Genomic DNA, 17,639 nt, shown 5'->3' with positions numbered 1-17,639 from the left:
CACCCCACTCCAGTACTCTTGCCTGGAGAATCCCATGGACGGAAGAGCCTGGTGGGCTGCAGTCCATGGAGTTGCTAGGAGTCAGACACAACTGAGTGACTTCACTTTCACTTTTCACTTTCCTACATTGGAGAATGAAATGGCAACCCACTCCAGTGTTCTTGCCTGGAGAATCCCAGGGACAGGGAGCCTGGTGGGCTGCCGTCTATGGGGTCACACAGAGTCGGACACGACTGAAGTGACTTAGCAGCAGCAGCACTAATATGTTCATTACATTTGAGCCATCTTTGTGTTCCTAGAATAAATACCATTTGAATGAATCATGAATTTACTGCTGGATTTGATTTGCTATTATTTTATTTAGGATTTCTGTGTCTATATTTATAAGTCAGATTGGCCTAGCAGAGATTTAAAACTAGTTATAGGACATAGATGTATTTCATTTGACTTACATAATATTTTGAAAAGATTTGAATTGTCAATATTAAAAAATTGGGAAATACATTAAAAATTAGAGATTTCTGATTTTTAAAAAAGGAATGTGGCAAATCTGGGAGGATGTGGGCCTAGCTTTGTCACATTTTTAATAGATCTTCTTTTTCTATGTTTTCTATTTTATTAATTTCTACTCTTGTTTTTGTCTTTGGCCTTTGGTCTGTAGTTTGCTGCTGCTAACCTTATCTGGTTTTTGTCTTTGCTTAGCCTCATATCTAGGACTGACAAATCTTCCAGCATTTCTTATAGTTCTGAAAAAGTTTTAAACTACAGAGGCATTATCTGTTTCTTGAAGGTCTAACAGAATTGGTCTCTAAAGCTGTCTGTCGTTTAGTCACGTCTGACTCTTTTGTGCCCCCGTGACTGTAGCCTGCTGGGCTTCTCTGTCCATGGAATTTCCCGGGCAAGGATACTAGAGTGGGTTGCCATTTCCATCTAAGTCTTCTATAATTTTGTCAGGTAGATTTTTTATTCCCTTTTGTATTTTATCTATGATTAGTTATCTATTAAAAATGTCAAACTCTTGTATCAATTTTAACAATTAATACTTTCTAGAAAAGCATCAGCTCCCCCCCCCCTAGATTTTCACATTTACAAATAAGGTTGCAATGGTTTTCTCTCATAATTTAAAGAATTACTTTTGTATCTTGGCTATCTCTCTCTTTCCTAAACTTGCTTCTTTATAGCTTTCTTTGTTTTGCCAGAATTCTGTTCTTTGAAAAGAACCAGGCCATGGTTTTATTGTTGAAGTCTATTTTCTAAAGATGAGTTTCAACTTTAAGCTTATTATTTTCTTTTAGAATTTCATCTGCATTAGCTGTTCCACTTTTAACTTTTTAAAATGTCTTTAAAGAATTTCGAAAATTGTTCTTATTTTCTAAATCAAATCATGTTTCCCCTGAACTTTTACTCTATTCTATTGATCTGTCTTCTTTCTATATTGTTTTAAGACTATTTAACATCTGGTAGTCTTTGTCCCCTTTATTATTATTTTTCAAAATTGCTTTGAATATCAAGTCAGATGATATCTTAAAGGCACTAGGTTTCTTTGATAGCTAATGTCAAAATGCACCCAAATAAATCTCTCTAGTCCCTTCCATCCAAACACTAGAAGTCCTTACTCTTCTAGAAACAGAGTCGGTCTTAAGAAAATATCTATAATCAATCTTTGTATGTGGATGTGGTGTATATGTATAGGACATTTAAGTGGGTTTTGTGTGTGTGTGTGTGTGTAGCATGTGGCTGTGCACCTATGTATGTCCAGAGATGTGTTTATATATATGTGTGAGGTGTGTATGTGGTGTGTTGATTCGTGTGTGGGGTGTGTGTCTATATGGTACATTTGTATATCTGGTGTATTTGTGAATGTACATCAGAAGTGTTGTGGTAGGTGTGTGTGCAGCTGTGTGTGTGCAGTGTTTACACTGTGTGTGTAGTTTGTCCACGTATGTGTGGAGTGTGTGTAAGTATAAGAGGGATACTGAGGCCCATGGCCAGGGGGAGCTAGAGTGTTCAGGGCACGTCCCAAAGCCAGGCCTGGTTCTCACACTCCCTTGCCTTTTTGGAGGAAGCAGGGCCATAAACAGCGACCCTTTCTGGATGTCCCCTGTCGCCGGCAGTGTGGGTTAAAGGGCCAGTGTCTCTTGCAGTGCCGCTGCCCAGGCTCCGCTCACTTCTGTCCTCCCCCTTCCTGAGAACAGAGCAACTTCCCCTTTAAGAGAAGGAAGCTTCATTGCTCTCCTAAAGAAAGGGATCTAACGTCTGGTGGTGAGGGTGGTGGAGGTGGTGCCACCACAGGAGTTAGATGAGTATCGGAGTGGCACTGGGGTCTCCCAGCTGAACAGGTTAGCTGCTGACGCGGCAGAAGGAGTCATGAGGGAACCTGCGAGGCAGCGGGACCTTGAACCCAGTGGGGGTGAAGGGCCCCGTGTGGGCCTCAGTCTTTTCTCCCCCAGGCCACATACGGATAATGTAAGTCTGCCCAGCCCTCCTGCTGGCTGTACCGTAGTACCCCTAAGATATCACCTGGTCTGATATCCAAAACAATCTGGAGAAATAATAATAGAGGGGCTAGGACTTACTGGGCTTTCCAGGTGGTGCTAGTGGTAAAGAACCCACCTGCCAATGCAGGAGACATGAGATGTGGGTTGATCCAGGGTCGGGAAGATCCCCTGGAGGAGGGCATGGCAACCCACTCTAGTATTCTTGCCTGGAGAATCCCCACGGATAGAAGAGCCTGGTGGGCTACAGTCCGTAGGGTCTCGTAGAGTTGGACACAACTGAAGCGACTTAGCACGCATGCATGCATGCAGGACTTAACAGATGTTAAATAGTCCTAAAATAATGTAGAAAGAAGACAAACCGGTCAATGGACCAGAATAGAATGTGCATCTGCCGGTTGCTCACAGCTTCCTGAGTTCAAGGTGGTCTTCCCTAGTGCAAGTGATCCCTGGCAGAGCTTTGAAGGGGCCACTGTCACCTGGGCTCGTCACTTTTCCCTTCATGGACTTCCCTTTCCCCAGGCTCTGGAATACCATACTTTCTAATTGCTACTGGGGTGAACCCCTCTCTCGGGGGCATCCTCAGGCGTGTCATGCTCCCATCTTGCTTCCACAGGTCTTCAGCACTTTCAGCTTCAGTGTCCTGTCTGCATTCTATGGCTTGAGCCTAAACTTGCCTATTTTCCCTGGCTGCATGGAGTGGCAGAGCCAGGATACCTCCCTGGCCAGAAAGGATGCCTGGACTCAGACTTCCCCAGCCAGGAGAAGGATCAGGTCCACTCAAGTCCAGGGTGCAGGTAAGTCTGTCTACTGTTGGGCTGGGGCCAGGGAAGCAGGCTTGTCCCTGCTATGGGCAGTGCTCAACAAGTGGGTGTGGAGAAAGAGGAGAAAGGGCTTTACCATGTGCCAGGATTCAAACGATCTGCGGGCCGTTACGTGAGTAATTTGCAGTTGACCACTAGTTTGTAGATTTCTGGGCTCTTCTCCAGTTTCTCCTCCCCGCTGGTGGCCAGTTGGCCCTGTGGCCTCTAGTTTCCTTGCCTGCCTCAAGAAGGCAGGTCTGTGACCTTCACTTGCCATTGGCCATGGGGCAGGCATGGAGGCCAAGGAAGAACAGAAGGAGGGTGGTCCTTGGGGCAGACAGGCCTGGGCTCAACTTTCAGCTCTGCCAGCCCTGGACAAGTCACCTGTTCTGTCTGTGTGAGATTCAGATTTATCCCTGGTGAATTGGAGCTAAAACTTCCTAGAGTTACTGGTAAAGATTAACCGAGAAGATGGCTGTAAATTGCACAGCTCAGCCACTGGCACTAGGTCCTCAATACAAAAAGCTTTATTCTCCACTTTCTCTCTTGCATCCCCCCATCTTGTCTTGAGTGGCTCAATGAGTCACAAATATCCATTTGGCAACTTCCAACACTCCCCATTTTTAGATTTACATAAGACCAGCAGCTTTCTCTCCCTCAGCAGCAACAGTCAGAGGGTTGCAGAGCAGATGTCTTGGTGTGAAACTGCTCCCAGAGGCATCCCATGAATGTTTGCTGACAAAAGAGCACAGGGGCTGTCCCTCCTTCCAGCTCTGCTTCCTCCCACCACTCAGGAGACTGGAAGGGCTTCCCTGGTGGCTCAGACAGTGAAGTGTCTGCCTACAATGCAGGATACCCGGGTTCGATCCCTGGGTCAGGAAGATCCCCTGGAGAAGGAAATGGCAACCCACTCCAGTATTCTTGCCTGGAAAATCCCATGGACGGAGGAGCTTGGTTTGGCTACTTACTGTCCATGGGGTCGCAAAGAGTTGGACACGACTGAGCGACTTCACTTCACTATCACTATCCCTCCACGTGGGCTTCGCAGTGGTAAAGAATCCGCCTGCCAATGCAGGAGGCGGGGGTTCGATCCCTAAGTCAGGAAGATTCCCTAGAGTAGAAAATGGCAACTCACTCCAGTATTCTGGCCTGGAAAAATCTCATAGACAGAGGAGCCTGGCAGGCTAGTTCTTGGCGTCCCGAAGAGTCGGATACTGCTGAGCACATCCACACCCCTCCACGCACTATACTGTGCTTTTCTTCCTCTCAGGTGCTAGGGGCCTGTCCCCCTGTCCCCTGGCACCAGGCTGCAGATGGTGGGCCATGAGACTGGCTGGAGGAAGCTGCTCTGGTCTGGACCTGTGTGCCAGGCTGCTCCCACCCAACAGAAGGCTCAAGAAAGAGATGGAGGGGCCGGGGTCAGGGAAGGGGCCTGCAGCCTGGCTGCTGCTGGTGGCGGTGGTGGTGGGGGTCAGGGGTCCAAGCATGCAGAACATTTTCCCAACTCCCACTGCATTGGGCCAGGAGGTGCTCCTCTGTCCTTGCTTAGGGAGGGTGATTACTGGTCTGAACTTCAAAGCATGTTGAATCTGGCTAATTGCTGGCCTGAGGGTGCCAGGCGTGGGCAAGTCAGGAGTCCCAGGCCCGGCATAGAGCTGGTACTTGCAGCCCAGCCCGGGGCCTAGAGCCCCGATCCCCGGTAGGGTCGCCCGTCCACGGCTCCACGGGGAGGATCGCGGTCCCTGGCCTGTCCCGGCCGCCGTGCTGCTGTTGCAGAGGGCCCGCGGTCGCCTCCTTCCCCCCTGTCCGCGGCGGCTCGGTCAGGTGGAAATCTCCCCATTCAAACCCGCGCGGGCCAATCAGAACCCGGCGCGCCGCCGGTTCAAACATGCGCTGCAGCGGGCCTCCCGCCTGGCGGCGGAGACACTGGCGCGGGGGCGGGTGAACCTGCTGCCTCGGTTACTGGGAGCAACACAGACGCCTCGAGTTACAGGCGCCCTCGCCCTGGCCCGGCCGGAGCGGAGCGGCGGCCATGGAGCGCTCCCTGCACCGCGTCTCCCTCGGGAGCCGGCGCGCCCAGCCGGGCTTGTCCTTCTATCTCACCACCTTTGGTAAGTGCGCCGCCCGGGGTGGCTTCGCTCTGCCTGCATGCCCAGAGAGGGCAGCTCCCTCGGGGGTAGGTGAGGCCGGGAGCACCTGACTCCCGTGGTCATCCAGGAGGGGCTCAGGGCACAGGCTCAGGCCGAGCAAGCCTCTGGACACCACCTGCTGCTTGGCCATTGGTGTCAAGGGTAGTTGCTGCTGGCTCTCTTGGCTGGAATAATCATGCCCAGTTAATACTTGAGAGATTCGGTCTGCCACTGCTGAGTTTCCCATTAGCAAGCTGCTCAGGGTTAAATCAAGGTCTTGTTACTTGAGATCTGGATCCTCTTTCCTTTGGCTCAAGGACAAGACAGGTGCCAGGTCAGCCCAGGGGGCCTTGGCTTCCTGTGGGCTCACCTTGGGCGTGGCAGTGTGGTGGCTCCCGTGGACACCTGACCCTCAGCAGGGGTGGAAGGATTCTCTCCTCCAGGAGTTACCTGGCTCTCTGAAGGTTCACAGGGCTGCCCTGGGGACTGGAGGTAGAAAGAAGTGGGCAGTAGGCACCTGCTTCCAAACCCCTAGACAGCACAGCTGAGTTCCCCCAGTAACAGTGGGGCAGCAACCTTCCCAATGGTCTGGGCAAAGCCGGCCTCCCGAGTCCCCAGAATGAGGATAATTAGCCCTGGCCTAGGATGCAGCCCTTTGCAGCCCTTGTCTCCTCACTGGTTCTGCAACTCTGTGGGGAGGGAGTTATATCTCCTTCCTGAAGACTTGAGATATAGAGACGAAGGTCTCCCAATGAGCCAGTTGGTGCCTAAGCACAAGCCTTTTGAGACGCCATGTCTAGAACATTAAAAAAAAAAACAAAACACTTCAAAACAGATTTTTTTAACACCAAAAACATTTTGTATTGGGATATAGCTGATTAACAATGTTGTGGGAGTTTCAAGTGAACAGTGAGGAGATTCAGCCATACATGTACATGTACAAAACAACTTTTATACAATTTTCTTTATGAAGGATGAAGTAGTTATTGCAACGTAAGTGGACTTTGCCCACATTTCAAAGACAGAGCACCGAAGGAGTTACACCCTCCCTGGGGTTCTGGCTCTCCTATTCAGAGGCTTACCTCTATCAGTACACTTGGGTGTTCACAACCTGCCTCTTCTCTGGGGGCAGGAGTGACGGAAAAGCAGTGGCTCGGCCCCTAGAAATGACCTGTGATCTGGCATCTTGGAATTCACGGGTCCAGTTGGTAGAGGGTAACAATAAGAGGAATTAACTTGCCACCGTTTGTTGCATGTTTATCTTTCGCCATGCCACATGCCAAGTGATTTCCCTGTGTCATCTCATTTAAGCCTCCCAACTGTTAGAGGCAATTCTCGTGAACCCCATGGGGATGTGGGGCTGTACCAGACAGGGAGGCTTCTGGGATGACCTGAGTTGGTAGGGCTGGGGTGGCCAGGAAAGAGTGGCAGAGCGGTGTGGTGGCAGAGGCCTTGGTACCTTAGCTGTGTCCTGATTAAAAAGTAAAAAATATGTTTCACGGTAAGATGTATTAATTGTTGAACACAGTGAGAAGAAGAAAGTGAAAATCCCCTGTAATCTGACTCCCCAGAGAAAGCCATTGTTAACATGGTTTATATCCTTCCAGACTTATTTCTGTGTGTGTGTGCCTGCCTGACTTTAACAAAATTGAGATCCTATTGTATGTACAACTTTGTAACTCATTTCATTTCCTCACTAGTGTGGTGGGACTATTTCCTTGTATCAGCCTGTATTCCTCTGTTGAAGTAATCTCCTTGCCAGATCTGGGAAACTGGGGAGAGTCCAGCCCAGCAGGGCGTGGACGCCCTGCCCAGCCACACCTCCAGGCTGGGTTGGGTGGGTATCAGGGAAGGTTGCTGTGTGAACCTGCGACTGTGCCCTGAGTGTGCAGCAGGCGGGCAGGAGCCTGGTGGGGTGGGGAGCCTCTTGCTCCGTGTGTGTAGCCTCCTCTCAACTCTCTCCGAGGACAGACACTGGAAGAGTTTCCTCTGGTTTCCTGCATTAACTCCGTTTCCTTGACAAAATCAGCCCTCTTGCAGGCTGCTGGTTTTCTTTGTGCACTGATGACCTTTGCTTGTCTGCTTGTGAATGAGGAGTCTTATCAGAGGTTATCAAACGTGGCCAATAATTAAAAGCACCTGGAGAGCCTATTAAATATACAGATTCCTGGGGACTTCCCTGGTGGTCCAGTGGCTAAGATTTCATGCTGCTATTGTGCCAGCCCCAGGTGCGATCGCTGGTCAGGGAACAAGATCTCACGTACTGCAATGAAAAAAACAAACAAAAATATCTCACAGGCTGCAACAAAGATCCTGAATGCTGCAATTAATACCTGGTGCAGCCAAATAAATAAATAAATAGTGAAAAACAAAAGCAAAAAACCCTACAGATTCCTAGAATCTTCTCCTGAAGATCCTGGTTTAACAGGTTTGGTGTAGAGTCAAGAAGTCATAGAAGTAGTATTTTGATAATCAGCCGAGTTTGGAAGCTATAGATTCAGAGTCAGTTTTGATAGCCACCGTGGACTCCCTTAAAATGAAGGTCTTTGCTAAGCTTTCCTCAATTTCCTGGCTTTTCCCCAGCATGGCAGGTAGCTCCTGGCCTTCAGCTGTGGGCTTTGCCAGGGTGGAACCAGATGAAGCTACTGCCTAGCTGGTAGTTTTCCTGAGCACAAACAGTTAAAGGGAGGTAAATTTCCAGAATTCCTTTCAGGGAGAATGCTGTATGGAATATGTTGTGGTTTATGCATTTGTGTGTGTGTGTTTGTGTGCATGAGTACAAACCTTTGTCTCCCACTAAGGGCACCTTCAAGTAATGTTAATCGGCCATACTTTACGTTGCCTGTGGGAGATGGCCTGGCTTCAGGGGAGAGGAGTAAGTAAGCTAGAGTTTGAACCTAACAACTCCAGAGGGATTTTTGCCTATGAGAAATGGTATAATTTGAAGAAGCCATTACTGGTGCACATAAGTTTTTTTTCCTTCAGGATTATATATTTTAATTTTATTAGTATATTTGCTGGCTTAAAAAAAATAGCTTTATTGAGATATAATTCACATATGTACAATTCATTCATTTAAAGTATACAATTAAGTGGTTTTCAGCATATTCACAGAGTTGTGTAACCATCACCACAGTCAATTTCAGACCATTTTTATCACTTCAGAAAGAAACACTATACCTGTTAGTTTGAAAGTGAAAGTTACTCAGTTGTGACCAACTCTTTGTGATCCCATGGACTGTAGTCTGCCAGGCTCCTCTGTCCATGGAATTCTCCAGGCCAGAATACTGGAGTGGGTAGCCGTTCCCTTCTCCGGGGGATCTTCCCAACCCAGGGATGGAACCCAGGTCTCCCGCATTGCAGGTGGATTCTTTACTGTCTGAGCCACCAAGGAAGCCCTAATTTATTACTCCCCAGTTTCCAGTCCCCTCTGTCCCTCAACTCTAAGCAATCACTAATTTACTTTCTGTCTCTATAGATTTGCTTATTTGGGATATTTCATGTAAATGGAATCATGTAACGTGTGGTCTTTTGTGACTGGCTTCTTTCACTTAGCATACTGTTTTCAAGGTTCATCCATGTTGTAGCATGTATCAACACTTCACTGATTTTTTATGGCTGGTAATATTCCATTGTATGGATATACCACATTTTGTTTATGCACTCACTAATGGAGATTGCTTCTGTCTTTTGTCTATTATGAATACTGCTCTGCTACAAACATTCATACACAATTTTTTGTGTGGACAAATATTTTCAATTCTCTTGCATATATACCTTGGAATGAATTTGGGCAAACTCTGGGAGATGGTGAGGGACAGGGAGGCATGGTGTGCTGCAGTCCATGGGGTTGCAAAGAGTTGGACATGACTGGTTGACTGAACAACAACAACAGCAAGAATTGCTAGGTCAAATGGCAACTCTGTGTTTAACTGTTTGAGAAGCTATCAAACTCTCTTCCAGAGTGGTTGTACCATTTTACATTTCCATCGGCAAAGCTGAGGTTTTTGATTTCTCCACAATCTCACCAACACTTGTTATTGTCTGACTTTTTGGTTCTAGCCATCCTAGTAGATGTGAAGTGGTATCTCATTAAGGTTTTGACTTGCATTTCTCTGATGACCAGTGCTATTGAGCGTCTTTCATATGCTTATGGGCTAATTATATATTTGCAAAAGTTTATTCAGATTATTTGCCCATTTAATTTAAAATTAAATAGCCAATTTCAGGACTGAAAGTGAAAGTCACTCAGTTGTGTCCAACTCTTTGTGACCCCATGGACTATACAGTCCTCGGAATTCTCCAGGCCAGAATACTGGAGTGTGTAGCCTTTCCCTTTTCCAGGGGATCTTCCCAACATAGGGATCAAACCCAGGTCTCCCTCATTGCAGGCAAATTCTTTACCAGCTGAGCCACAAGGAAAGCCCATGAATACTGGAGTGGGTAGCCTATCCCTTCTCCAGTGGATCTTCTGGACCCAAGAATCCAACTGGGGTCTCCTGCATTGTAGGCGGATTCTTTACCAACTGAGCTATGAGGGAAGCCCTGATTCTAGGACTATTTGTTTTTTATTAAGTTGCAAGGGCTCAGTGGTAAAGAGTCTGCCTGCCAAACAGGAGATGTGGGTTCAATCTCTGGGTCAAAAAGATCCCCTAGAGAAGGAAATGGCAACTCACTCCAGTATTCTTGCCTAGAAAATCCCAGGGACAGAGGAGCCTGGCAGATTACAGTCTGTGGGGTCACAAAGAGTCAGACATGACTTGAATGATTTAAACTACTACCACCAAGAGTTCTTTGTACATGCTAGATACTAGTCCCTTATCATAGATTATTTACAAAAATTTTTTTTTCAATCTGTGGGTTTTTTGACCCACTTTCTTGCTAGTTTTCTTTGAAGCACAAATGTTTTTCATTTTGATGAAGTCCAGTTAATCCATTTTACATTTTGTTGCTTGTACTTTTGGTGTCAAATCTCAGCATCTACTGTCATATCCAAGATCACAGAGATTTAACTCTGTTATCTTCTAAAAGTCTTATAGTTTTGACTCTTAGATTTTGGTCTTTGAGTTTGAGTTTAAAAAGTATTTTTTAAAGAAGATTTTGAGTTAATTTTTGTATATGGTGTGAGGAAAGGATCCAACTTAATTTGTGTGTATATGGTTTCCAGTTGTCTTGGGATCATTTGCTGAAAATGCCATTATATTGTCATTGGATGATCTTGGCACCTATGTTGAAAATTAATTGACCATACATACATGAGTTTCTTTTCAGACTTTTAATTCTTTTCTATTGATCTGTCTGTCTATTCATTGGAAGGATGCTGAGAAAGATTGAAGGTAAAAGGAGAAAGGAGCAACAGAGGATGAGATGGTTAGATAGCATCACTGACTCAATGGACATGAATTTGAGCAAACTCCAGGAGACAGTGAAGGACAGAGGAGCCTGGTGTGCTGTAGTCCATGGGGTTGCACGGTCCAACAAGATTTAGTGAGTGAACAACAAAATTCTTGTGCCAGTATCACACTATCTTGACTACTGTTGCTTTGTACTAAGTTTTGAAATTGGCAAGTGTGAATCTTTCAACTTTTTTCTTCTTTTTCAAGATTATTTGACTATCTTGGATTTCCTGAGTTTCTATGTGAATTTTAGGCACAATATTTTATATAGAAAATATAAACCCAAGTTCATAAAAAGGTTTGATAAATATCTAAAGAGTATCTTCTTGAAAGGATACCAACTTATTAGCTGGCCTGAGGCAACAGATAATTAACCTACCTGGGATTCGGTCCAGGAGCTGAATGTGGTGAGTGGTCATGGAAGAGAACAGGTTGCCTTTCCTCCAGGGTGTCTGAGCCAGGAGCTGATAGGCAGTCTGGACGTGTTTTGAGGGCTGCAGGGAACTGTGAACATTGGGTGACACAAGACACAGCCCACCTCTCTTTAGGACTATTATCCCCAAATGAACCTGCAGGATAAAAGCTGCGGGTAGTGGCTTTGCGTGTCAGCTCTAGAGGAAGTGACCGGAATCTTTGGTTCGCCAGAGGGACAAAGTGAGAAAGATGTGCTTCTGAAGGCAGAGTAGACTAAGGAATGTCATTAATTTACTGGGCATCTGCTTTGTTTTTCTGTTTGTTGTGCTAGTACCATGTTAGCCGGGACTTGTCCCTCTCCTTTCTCGGCCTCATATTAGAAGCTACAGAGATAAAAAGTCCATTTCCATAGTGAGAATGAAGCTTGGGAACAGATGCCAGGAGGATGATGTGTTGGGCAGTGAGAAGTCAGGCCCTGAACTGGAGGCCCGAAACATGGCCCTGCCAGCTGCCCCTGGCTCACCCTGCTGCCCTGAGCCCGCAGTAGTCCCTGGGCTTGGCTGGGAAACCCGTTAACCATGTCTCAGGAGCTTGTCATTTGCTGGTCAGGGTTCTCAGCCTTTATTGGCCTTCCTGTCAGCTGGAGACCATTTGCTTGGGAGCCTTCAGAAACTCAGAGTTTCTGGCCTGTCAACAGCCCTTTGTTCTCTTTCCCAATTCTGCTTTTTATGTTCTTTTTCTTTCTTTTTTTGCCATGCCACGCATAGCCTGTGGGATCTTAGTTCCCTGACCAGGGGTCAAACCCTTGCCCCCTGCAGTGGAAGCACAGAACCTTAACCTCTAGACCACCAGGGAAGCCCTCTATGTTCTTTTTTTTTAAACAAAACAAAATGAAACTCTTTATTATGAAACATAGCACACAGACAGAAAGTGTCTCTCCAAATGATGTGCGGTTCAGTGGTTTATCATGAAGCAAACATGATTGCCAGAATCCAGAAGCCTTATATTTGATGTATAGTTTTTTTTCCTTTATCATTCAGTTCAAAATATTTTCTAATTTTCAAGTAATTTCTTGTTGAATTCATTGGTTATTTGGAAGTGTATTTCTTAATTTCTATGTATTGGGGATTTTAGTCGTTTTTTGTCCAATGTATTTTGGATTCTTTCAGTCCTTTGATGGCCCAGCATAATGTCAGTTTTTATAAATGTTCTGTTTGTGCTTGAAAAGATCTGTAGTAGATGGGTGTAGGGTTCTTTGTATATGTCAGGTTTAGGTCAAGTTCGCTACTTTTGTTGTTCACATATTCTGTCTTTGCTGATTTTTTTCCCCATCAGTTACTAAGTAGAAGTGGGTTAAAATTCCTGTTATGACTGTAAATTTATCAATTTCTCATTTTAGTTCTTTCATTTTCTCCTTTATGTATTTTGAAGCAATGGTAAGAGCATAAAAATTATTATCTTTCTGATGAGTTGAAACGCTTATTATTATGATCTTTTATTGTTTGAAGTCTTCTCTTTATTTTAGTGGAGATAAAGTCTACTTTTCTTGACATTGACATAGATAGCGGGTCTTCTTTTGGTTAATAATTGCATATCTCTTTCCATCGTGCTTCTTTAAATCTTTCTGTTTCTTTACATTTTAGATGCAGTGTCTATTATAAAGGGCAGGCACAGACTTGTTTTTTTTCCTTCGTAATACAGACCTGGAATGATCTCTTCCTTTAAAATGATCTTTATTTGCTTCTGACAGGTGCTTGAGGTCACTAGCAATCTGGAATAACCTTAATTCAGTGTTAGGGACTGAGACTGAGTTGAGCTGCAGTCCTGTGTGGAACTGTTTAGCTGTGGTGTTGTTGCTGTTCAGTTGCCAAGTCACGTCTGACTCTTCGCAATCCCATGAACTGCAGCACGGCGGTCTTCCCTGTCCTTTACCACCTCCCAGTTTGCTCAAATTTATGTTCATTGAAGCAGTGATGCTGTCTAACCATCTCATCCTCTGCCACCCAATTCTCCTCCTGCCTTCAGTCTTTCCCAGCATCAGGGTCTTTTCCATTGAGTAAACTCTTCATATTAGGTGGCCAAAATATTGGAGTTTCAGCTTCAGCTTCTGCATCAGTCCTTCCAGTAAATATTCAGGGTTGATTTCCTTTAGGATTGGCTGGTTTGATCTCCTTGCTGTCCCAGGGACTCTCAAGAGTCCTTGGATTAACATGGGACATTTCCAGATTGTGCAGTTTGGTGATGGTGAGTATGGTTTAAATCTATCAAAATTCTTTATTAAGAAAATCAAGGACCTCAAAAACTGGAAGTCTTCTTTATCCTCAGTCATACTATAGTGATTTATCTTAGAAGTGTATTTTCTTAACAATTTTTAAAGTTGAAAAATTGCTTGAGAATTGAGATCAAATTTATGTCATCCAACTGTGGAGGCAACGTGAGTATGTATTAGTTATCTACTGTGTCATAACAAATGGTCCCACTAAGTGTTGGCTTAAAAACCAACATTTTTAATCTCACTCTTTCTGTGTGTCAGGAGTTTGGGGATGGCTTAGCCAGGTGGTTTTTTCTGAGAGTCTCTCACAGAGGTTGCAGTCAAGATGCTAGCAGACTTATGCTGGCAGTGCAATCTGCTGCTGGAAGGAAAATCAGCTTGGGAAGCCACATTAATGTCAAATTTCACAGGAAGCAGAGAGTCAGATGAATGGGGTTGGATTGACCCATCAAAATTTTTATTCCACCACAGCAGCCCTCTGCTCACTGTTGTTCTGCCAGCGTGCATGCGTGCATGCTCAGTCACTCAGGCGTGGTACCATTAAACACCAGGGCCGCCTTTTCCAAATGGAACTCAAGAGTCTCCCTCCTTAAAACAAGACGTTTGAAATTCTGCAGGGCCACCTCCTGAGAGCTGGGTGGCTCCAGTTCCTCAGTGCCACTGCAGCTACCATATCTCCCTTGGAGGGCAGGGAGTGAAATTGATAACACAACCCCTCTGAGTGTTAGCAACTGGCTCCACGCAGCCCCAACCTCCTCGTGAGTTTGTCCTGTTATCATCCTCCTTCCTGTGGCTTTCAACACATGGCAGTTCTTAAGTGGGGAATTGATTTAGAGGTGAATAGAGTTTGGAGGTGACTGCTGCTCCACGCTAGCCAGACAAGTCCCTCAGATCTGTATTCTCTACAGACCCCTGGGTGGCATGAGTTCCTTTTAGGACACAGTCTTGCTGAACCCTGCATCCAGCTGTGGTCTGCAACCTCCATCTTCTTCCTTCCTTTTCTGGGTAGGTCTCTTCCTGATGGTGTCCTGAGAGTCAGAGCTCATCTTCCTGTAGCCCTCTACTTAGTAAGGTCTGCCGGACGGAATTTTTTTTTTTTTAATAACTCATTTAATGTCAACTGGTAATCATCAAAATAGCAATGGTTATCTTCAAAAGTTATCACACTAGCTGTGCTACCATTTCTCAAGGTTGATCAGATACCTAGAGTCACAGACATTTCCCACACAAGATGCGTCATGTAAATCAGACTTGGTTTATCACCAGCATTTATAAAACCAGACCTAGGCAAAGAACTAGGTCTGGGGACACATGCATGGTCTTAATATAGCAAATGTTTAGCCTGCCTTGATTATTACAAAGTCATAACAGTGAGAATATTCACAGTGGATGGAATTTCTTTAGCCAGCTTCCATACCTTTATCCCCGGAGAAGACAATGGCAACCCACTCGAGTACTCTTGCCTGGAAAATCTCATGGACAGGGGAGCCTGGTGGGCTGCAGTCCATGGGGTCACAGAGTCAGACACGACTGAGGGACTTCCCTTTCACTTTTCACTTTTCACTTTCATGCATTGGAGAAGGAAATAGCAACCCACTCCAGTGTTCTTGCCTGGAGAATCTCAGGGACGGAGGAGCCTGGTGGGCTGCCGTCTATGGGGTCACACGACTGAAGTGACTTAACAGCATCAGCAGCAGCAGCATACCTTTATCCCCATGGTGTCCAATGAGCCTGAAACCCCCAGGTCCTGTGCCCAGCAGAATTTGGGTTTGTTGCCATCCCTGCCTGCACTTTTGGAAGCTCGCTCTCATCAAGTATTTCTGCCATGCGGGGCCTGTTTGGCCTCCATTCACCTCTGGGATCCTGCTCCCTGCTGTGCTTCTGCAGGCTCTCTGGGTGCCCGGGGCCACCACCCTTTGTTGACAGAGTTGGTGCCCACCTGCAGCCCCATGGGAACTGGGGCCAGGCCTTTTCCAGTTCTCCTGAACACCCGATGAGGATGACTTCAGGTCCTCTAGCCTGAACTTCCTGCACACTAACAGTTCACACTCTGAGCCAGGGGAGAAGGTGGGAATATTGACAAGACCAGAGATTTGGGGGCTTGTGAGGGGCTTGATGAGCTGGTACCTAAACCCGCTGAAGGCCCTAGGGATTCAGCCTGACTTCCTCTCCTCCCAGTGGCTCATTTCTCTACACTTGGAGACATTCTTGGAGCCTGCCCTCTTTTGGGCTTCCTCTTGGCTTCTAAGCAAAGGAAAAGCCTTGTCATGTGTCTGATGGCTCTCTCTGCTCCTGGACCCCAGGGTTTCATTGGCAGAGGCAGTGGTGCACAGAAGAGTGTTGGAAAACCAGTTCTGAGCACAGGAAAGGAGCTGGAGTTTGGGCATAGTTCTGGGCTCTATCTCTGGCTTGACCTACCTTGCTACCGTTGGCCCAGGACAAGTCACCTTCCATCTCTGGGCAAGACTGTTCTGGCTACCTAATGAAAAGGTTGGACAAGGTGATTTCAGGAGCCTCAAATGTTCAAGTTGGACCATAAAGACGGCTGAGCACTGAGGACTTTGATGCTTTCAAACTGTGGTGCTGGAGAAGACTCTTGAGAGTCCCTTGGACAGCAAGGAGATCCAACCAGTTAATCCTAAAGGAAATCAACCCTGAATATTCATTGGAAAGACTGATGCTGAAGCTGAAGCTCCAATACTTTGGCCATCTGATGCAAAGAGCCGACTCATTGGAAGAGACCCTGATGTTGGGAAAGATTGAAGGCAGGAGAAGAAGGGGGCAACAGAGGATGAGATGGTCAGATGGCATCACCGACTCAGTGGGCATCAGTTTGAGCAAACTCTGGGAAGTAGTAAAGGACAGGGGAGCCTGGCGTGCTGCAGTTCATGGTGTCTCAAAGAGTTGGACACGACTTAGCAACTGAACCGCAGCAACAGACATTCGATGGATTGGGCTAAGGGGGAGGACAGAGAGGACGGGCATGGCTGAGGGAAGGCTCCCACACTTCATTGTACCCTCCCTCATCTGTGAGCCTGAGGATGGGCTGGAGTAGGGTTGTACTGCCCCTGGGGGCCTGGAGCCTGGGCTGCTGGGTTTGGTTTCTCTGCTGTAACAGGCTGTAGGCAACCTGGCCTTCCCTGAGGAGCCCTGCTTGCAGGGCCTGGAAGGGGAGCTGTGTGGAGCTGTGCAGACTCATCTGGTTTCTGAGTCAGTCTGCACCCCAGTCCTGTCCTCTGCTCTGGCTCCACCCTTGAGCTTGCTCAGGCCCTTGTCCTTAGCCCCTGGGCTCTCAGTTCCCTGAGGGCAGGCGCTGTTCAGATCTGCCCTTCCTCCCTCAGGCCTTAGTGCAGAGGCCCAGCAGAAGTTTATCAAATGGAATTAGTGATCCTTTGTGTTGGGAGATTTCTTGGTTCTGATTTCCAGGAAAGGGCTGTTGGAAGGTGATAGGTGTTGGGCAGCACAGTGGTTCCAGTGGCCACGGGAAGCCTGATGTGTTTGGGTACAGGTTGGCTTTGCACTGGTTCAGTTCAGTTCAGTTCAGTCACTCAGTTGTGTCCGACTCTTTGTCACCCCATGGACCGTAGTATGCCAGGCTTCCCTGTCCATCACCAACTCCTGGAGCTTACTCAAACTCATGTTCATTGAGTCAGTGATGCCATCCAACCATCTCATCCTCTGTCATCCCCTTCTCCTCCCACCTTCAATATTATCCAGCATCAGGGTCTTTTCAAGTGAGTCAGTTCTTCACATCAGGTGGCCAAAGGATTAGAGTTTCAGCTTCAGCATCAGTCCTTCCAATGAATATTCAGGACTGATATCGTTTAGGGTGGACTAGTTGGATCTTTTTGCAGTCCAATGGACTCTCAAGAGTCTTCTCAAACACCACAGTTCAAAAACATCAATTCTTTGGAGCTCAGCTTTCTTTATGGAGAAGGCAATGGCACCCCACTCCAGTACTGTTGCCTGGAAAATCCCATGGATGGAGGAGCCTGGTAGGCTGCAGTCCATGGGGTCGCTAAGAGTCAGACGCGACTGAGCAACTTCACTTTCACTTTCCACTTTCATGCATTGGAGAAGGAAATGGCAACCCACTCCAGTATTCTTGCCTGGAGAATCCCAGGGACGGG

The 17,639-nt window shown here is 46.6% G+C and overlaps 1 protein-coding gene across 3 annotated transcripts in view; it reads left to right on the top strand.

Annotated features, from left to right (window-relative positions):
* The first annotated feature begins 3,117 nt into the window (after positions 1-3,117).
* Positions 3,118-17,639, top strand: part of RGS3 (regulator of G-protein signaling 3) — a 138,588-nt gene continuing 124,066 nt past the window's right edge. The window contains exon 1 of one of the 3 annotated variants that reach the window (XM_010835147.1): positions 3,118-3,292. In XM_010835147.1, coding sequence (XP_010833449.1) covers positions 3,190-3,292 — 103 coding nt within the window. In that variant the 5' untranslated portion in view covers positions 3,118-3,189. Of the gene's footprint in view, positions 3,293-5,258; positions 5,410-17,639 lie in introns of those variants that run through there. The other 2 variants (XR_824848.1, XM_010835148.1) reach the window with 2 other exon arrangements.

Source organism: Bison bison, unplaced genomic scaffold (genome assembly GCF_000754665.1).
Source record: "Bison bison bison isolate TAMUID 2011002044 unplaced genomic scaffold, Bison_UMD1.0 scf7180017864039, whole genome shotgun sequence".
Lineage (NCBI taxonomy): Eukaryota > Metazoa > Chordata > Mammalia > Artiodactyla > Bovidae > Bison > Bison bison.
This window is presented reverse-complemented; position numbering and strand designations above follow the sequence as displayed.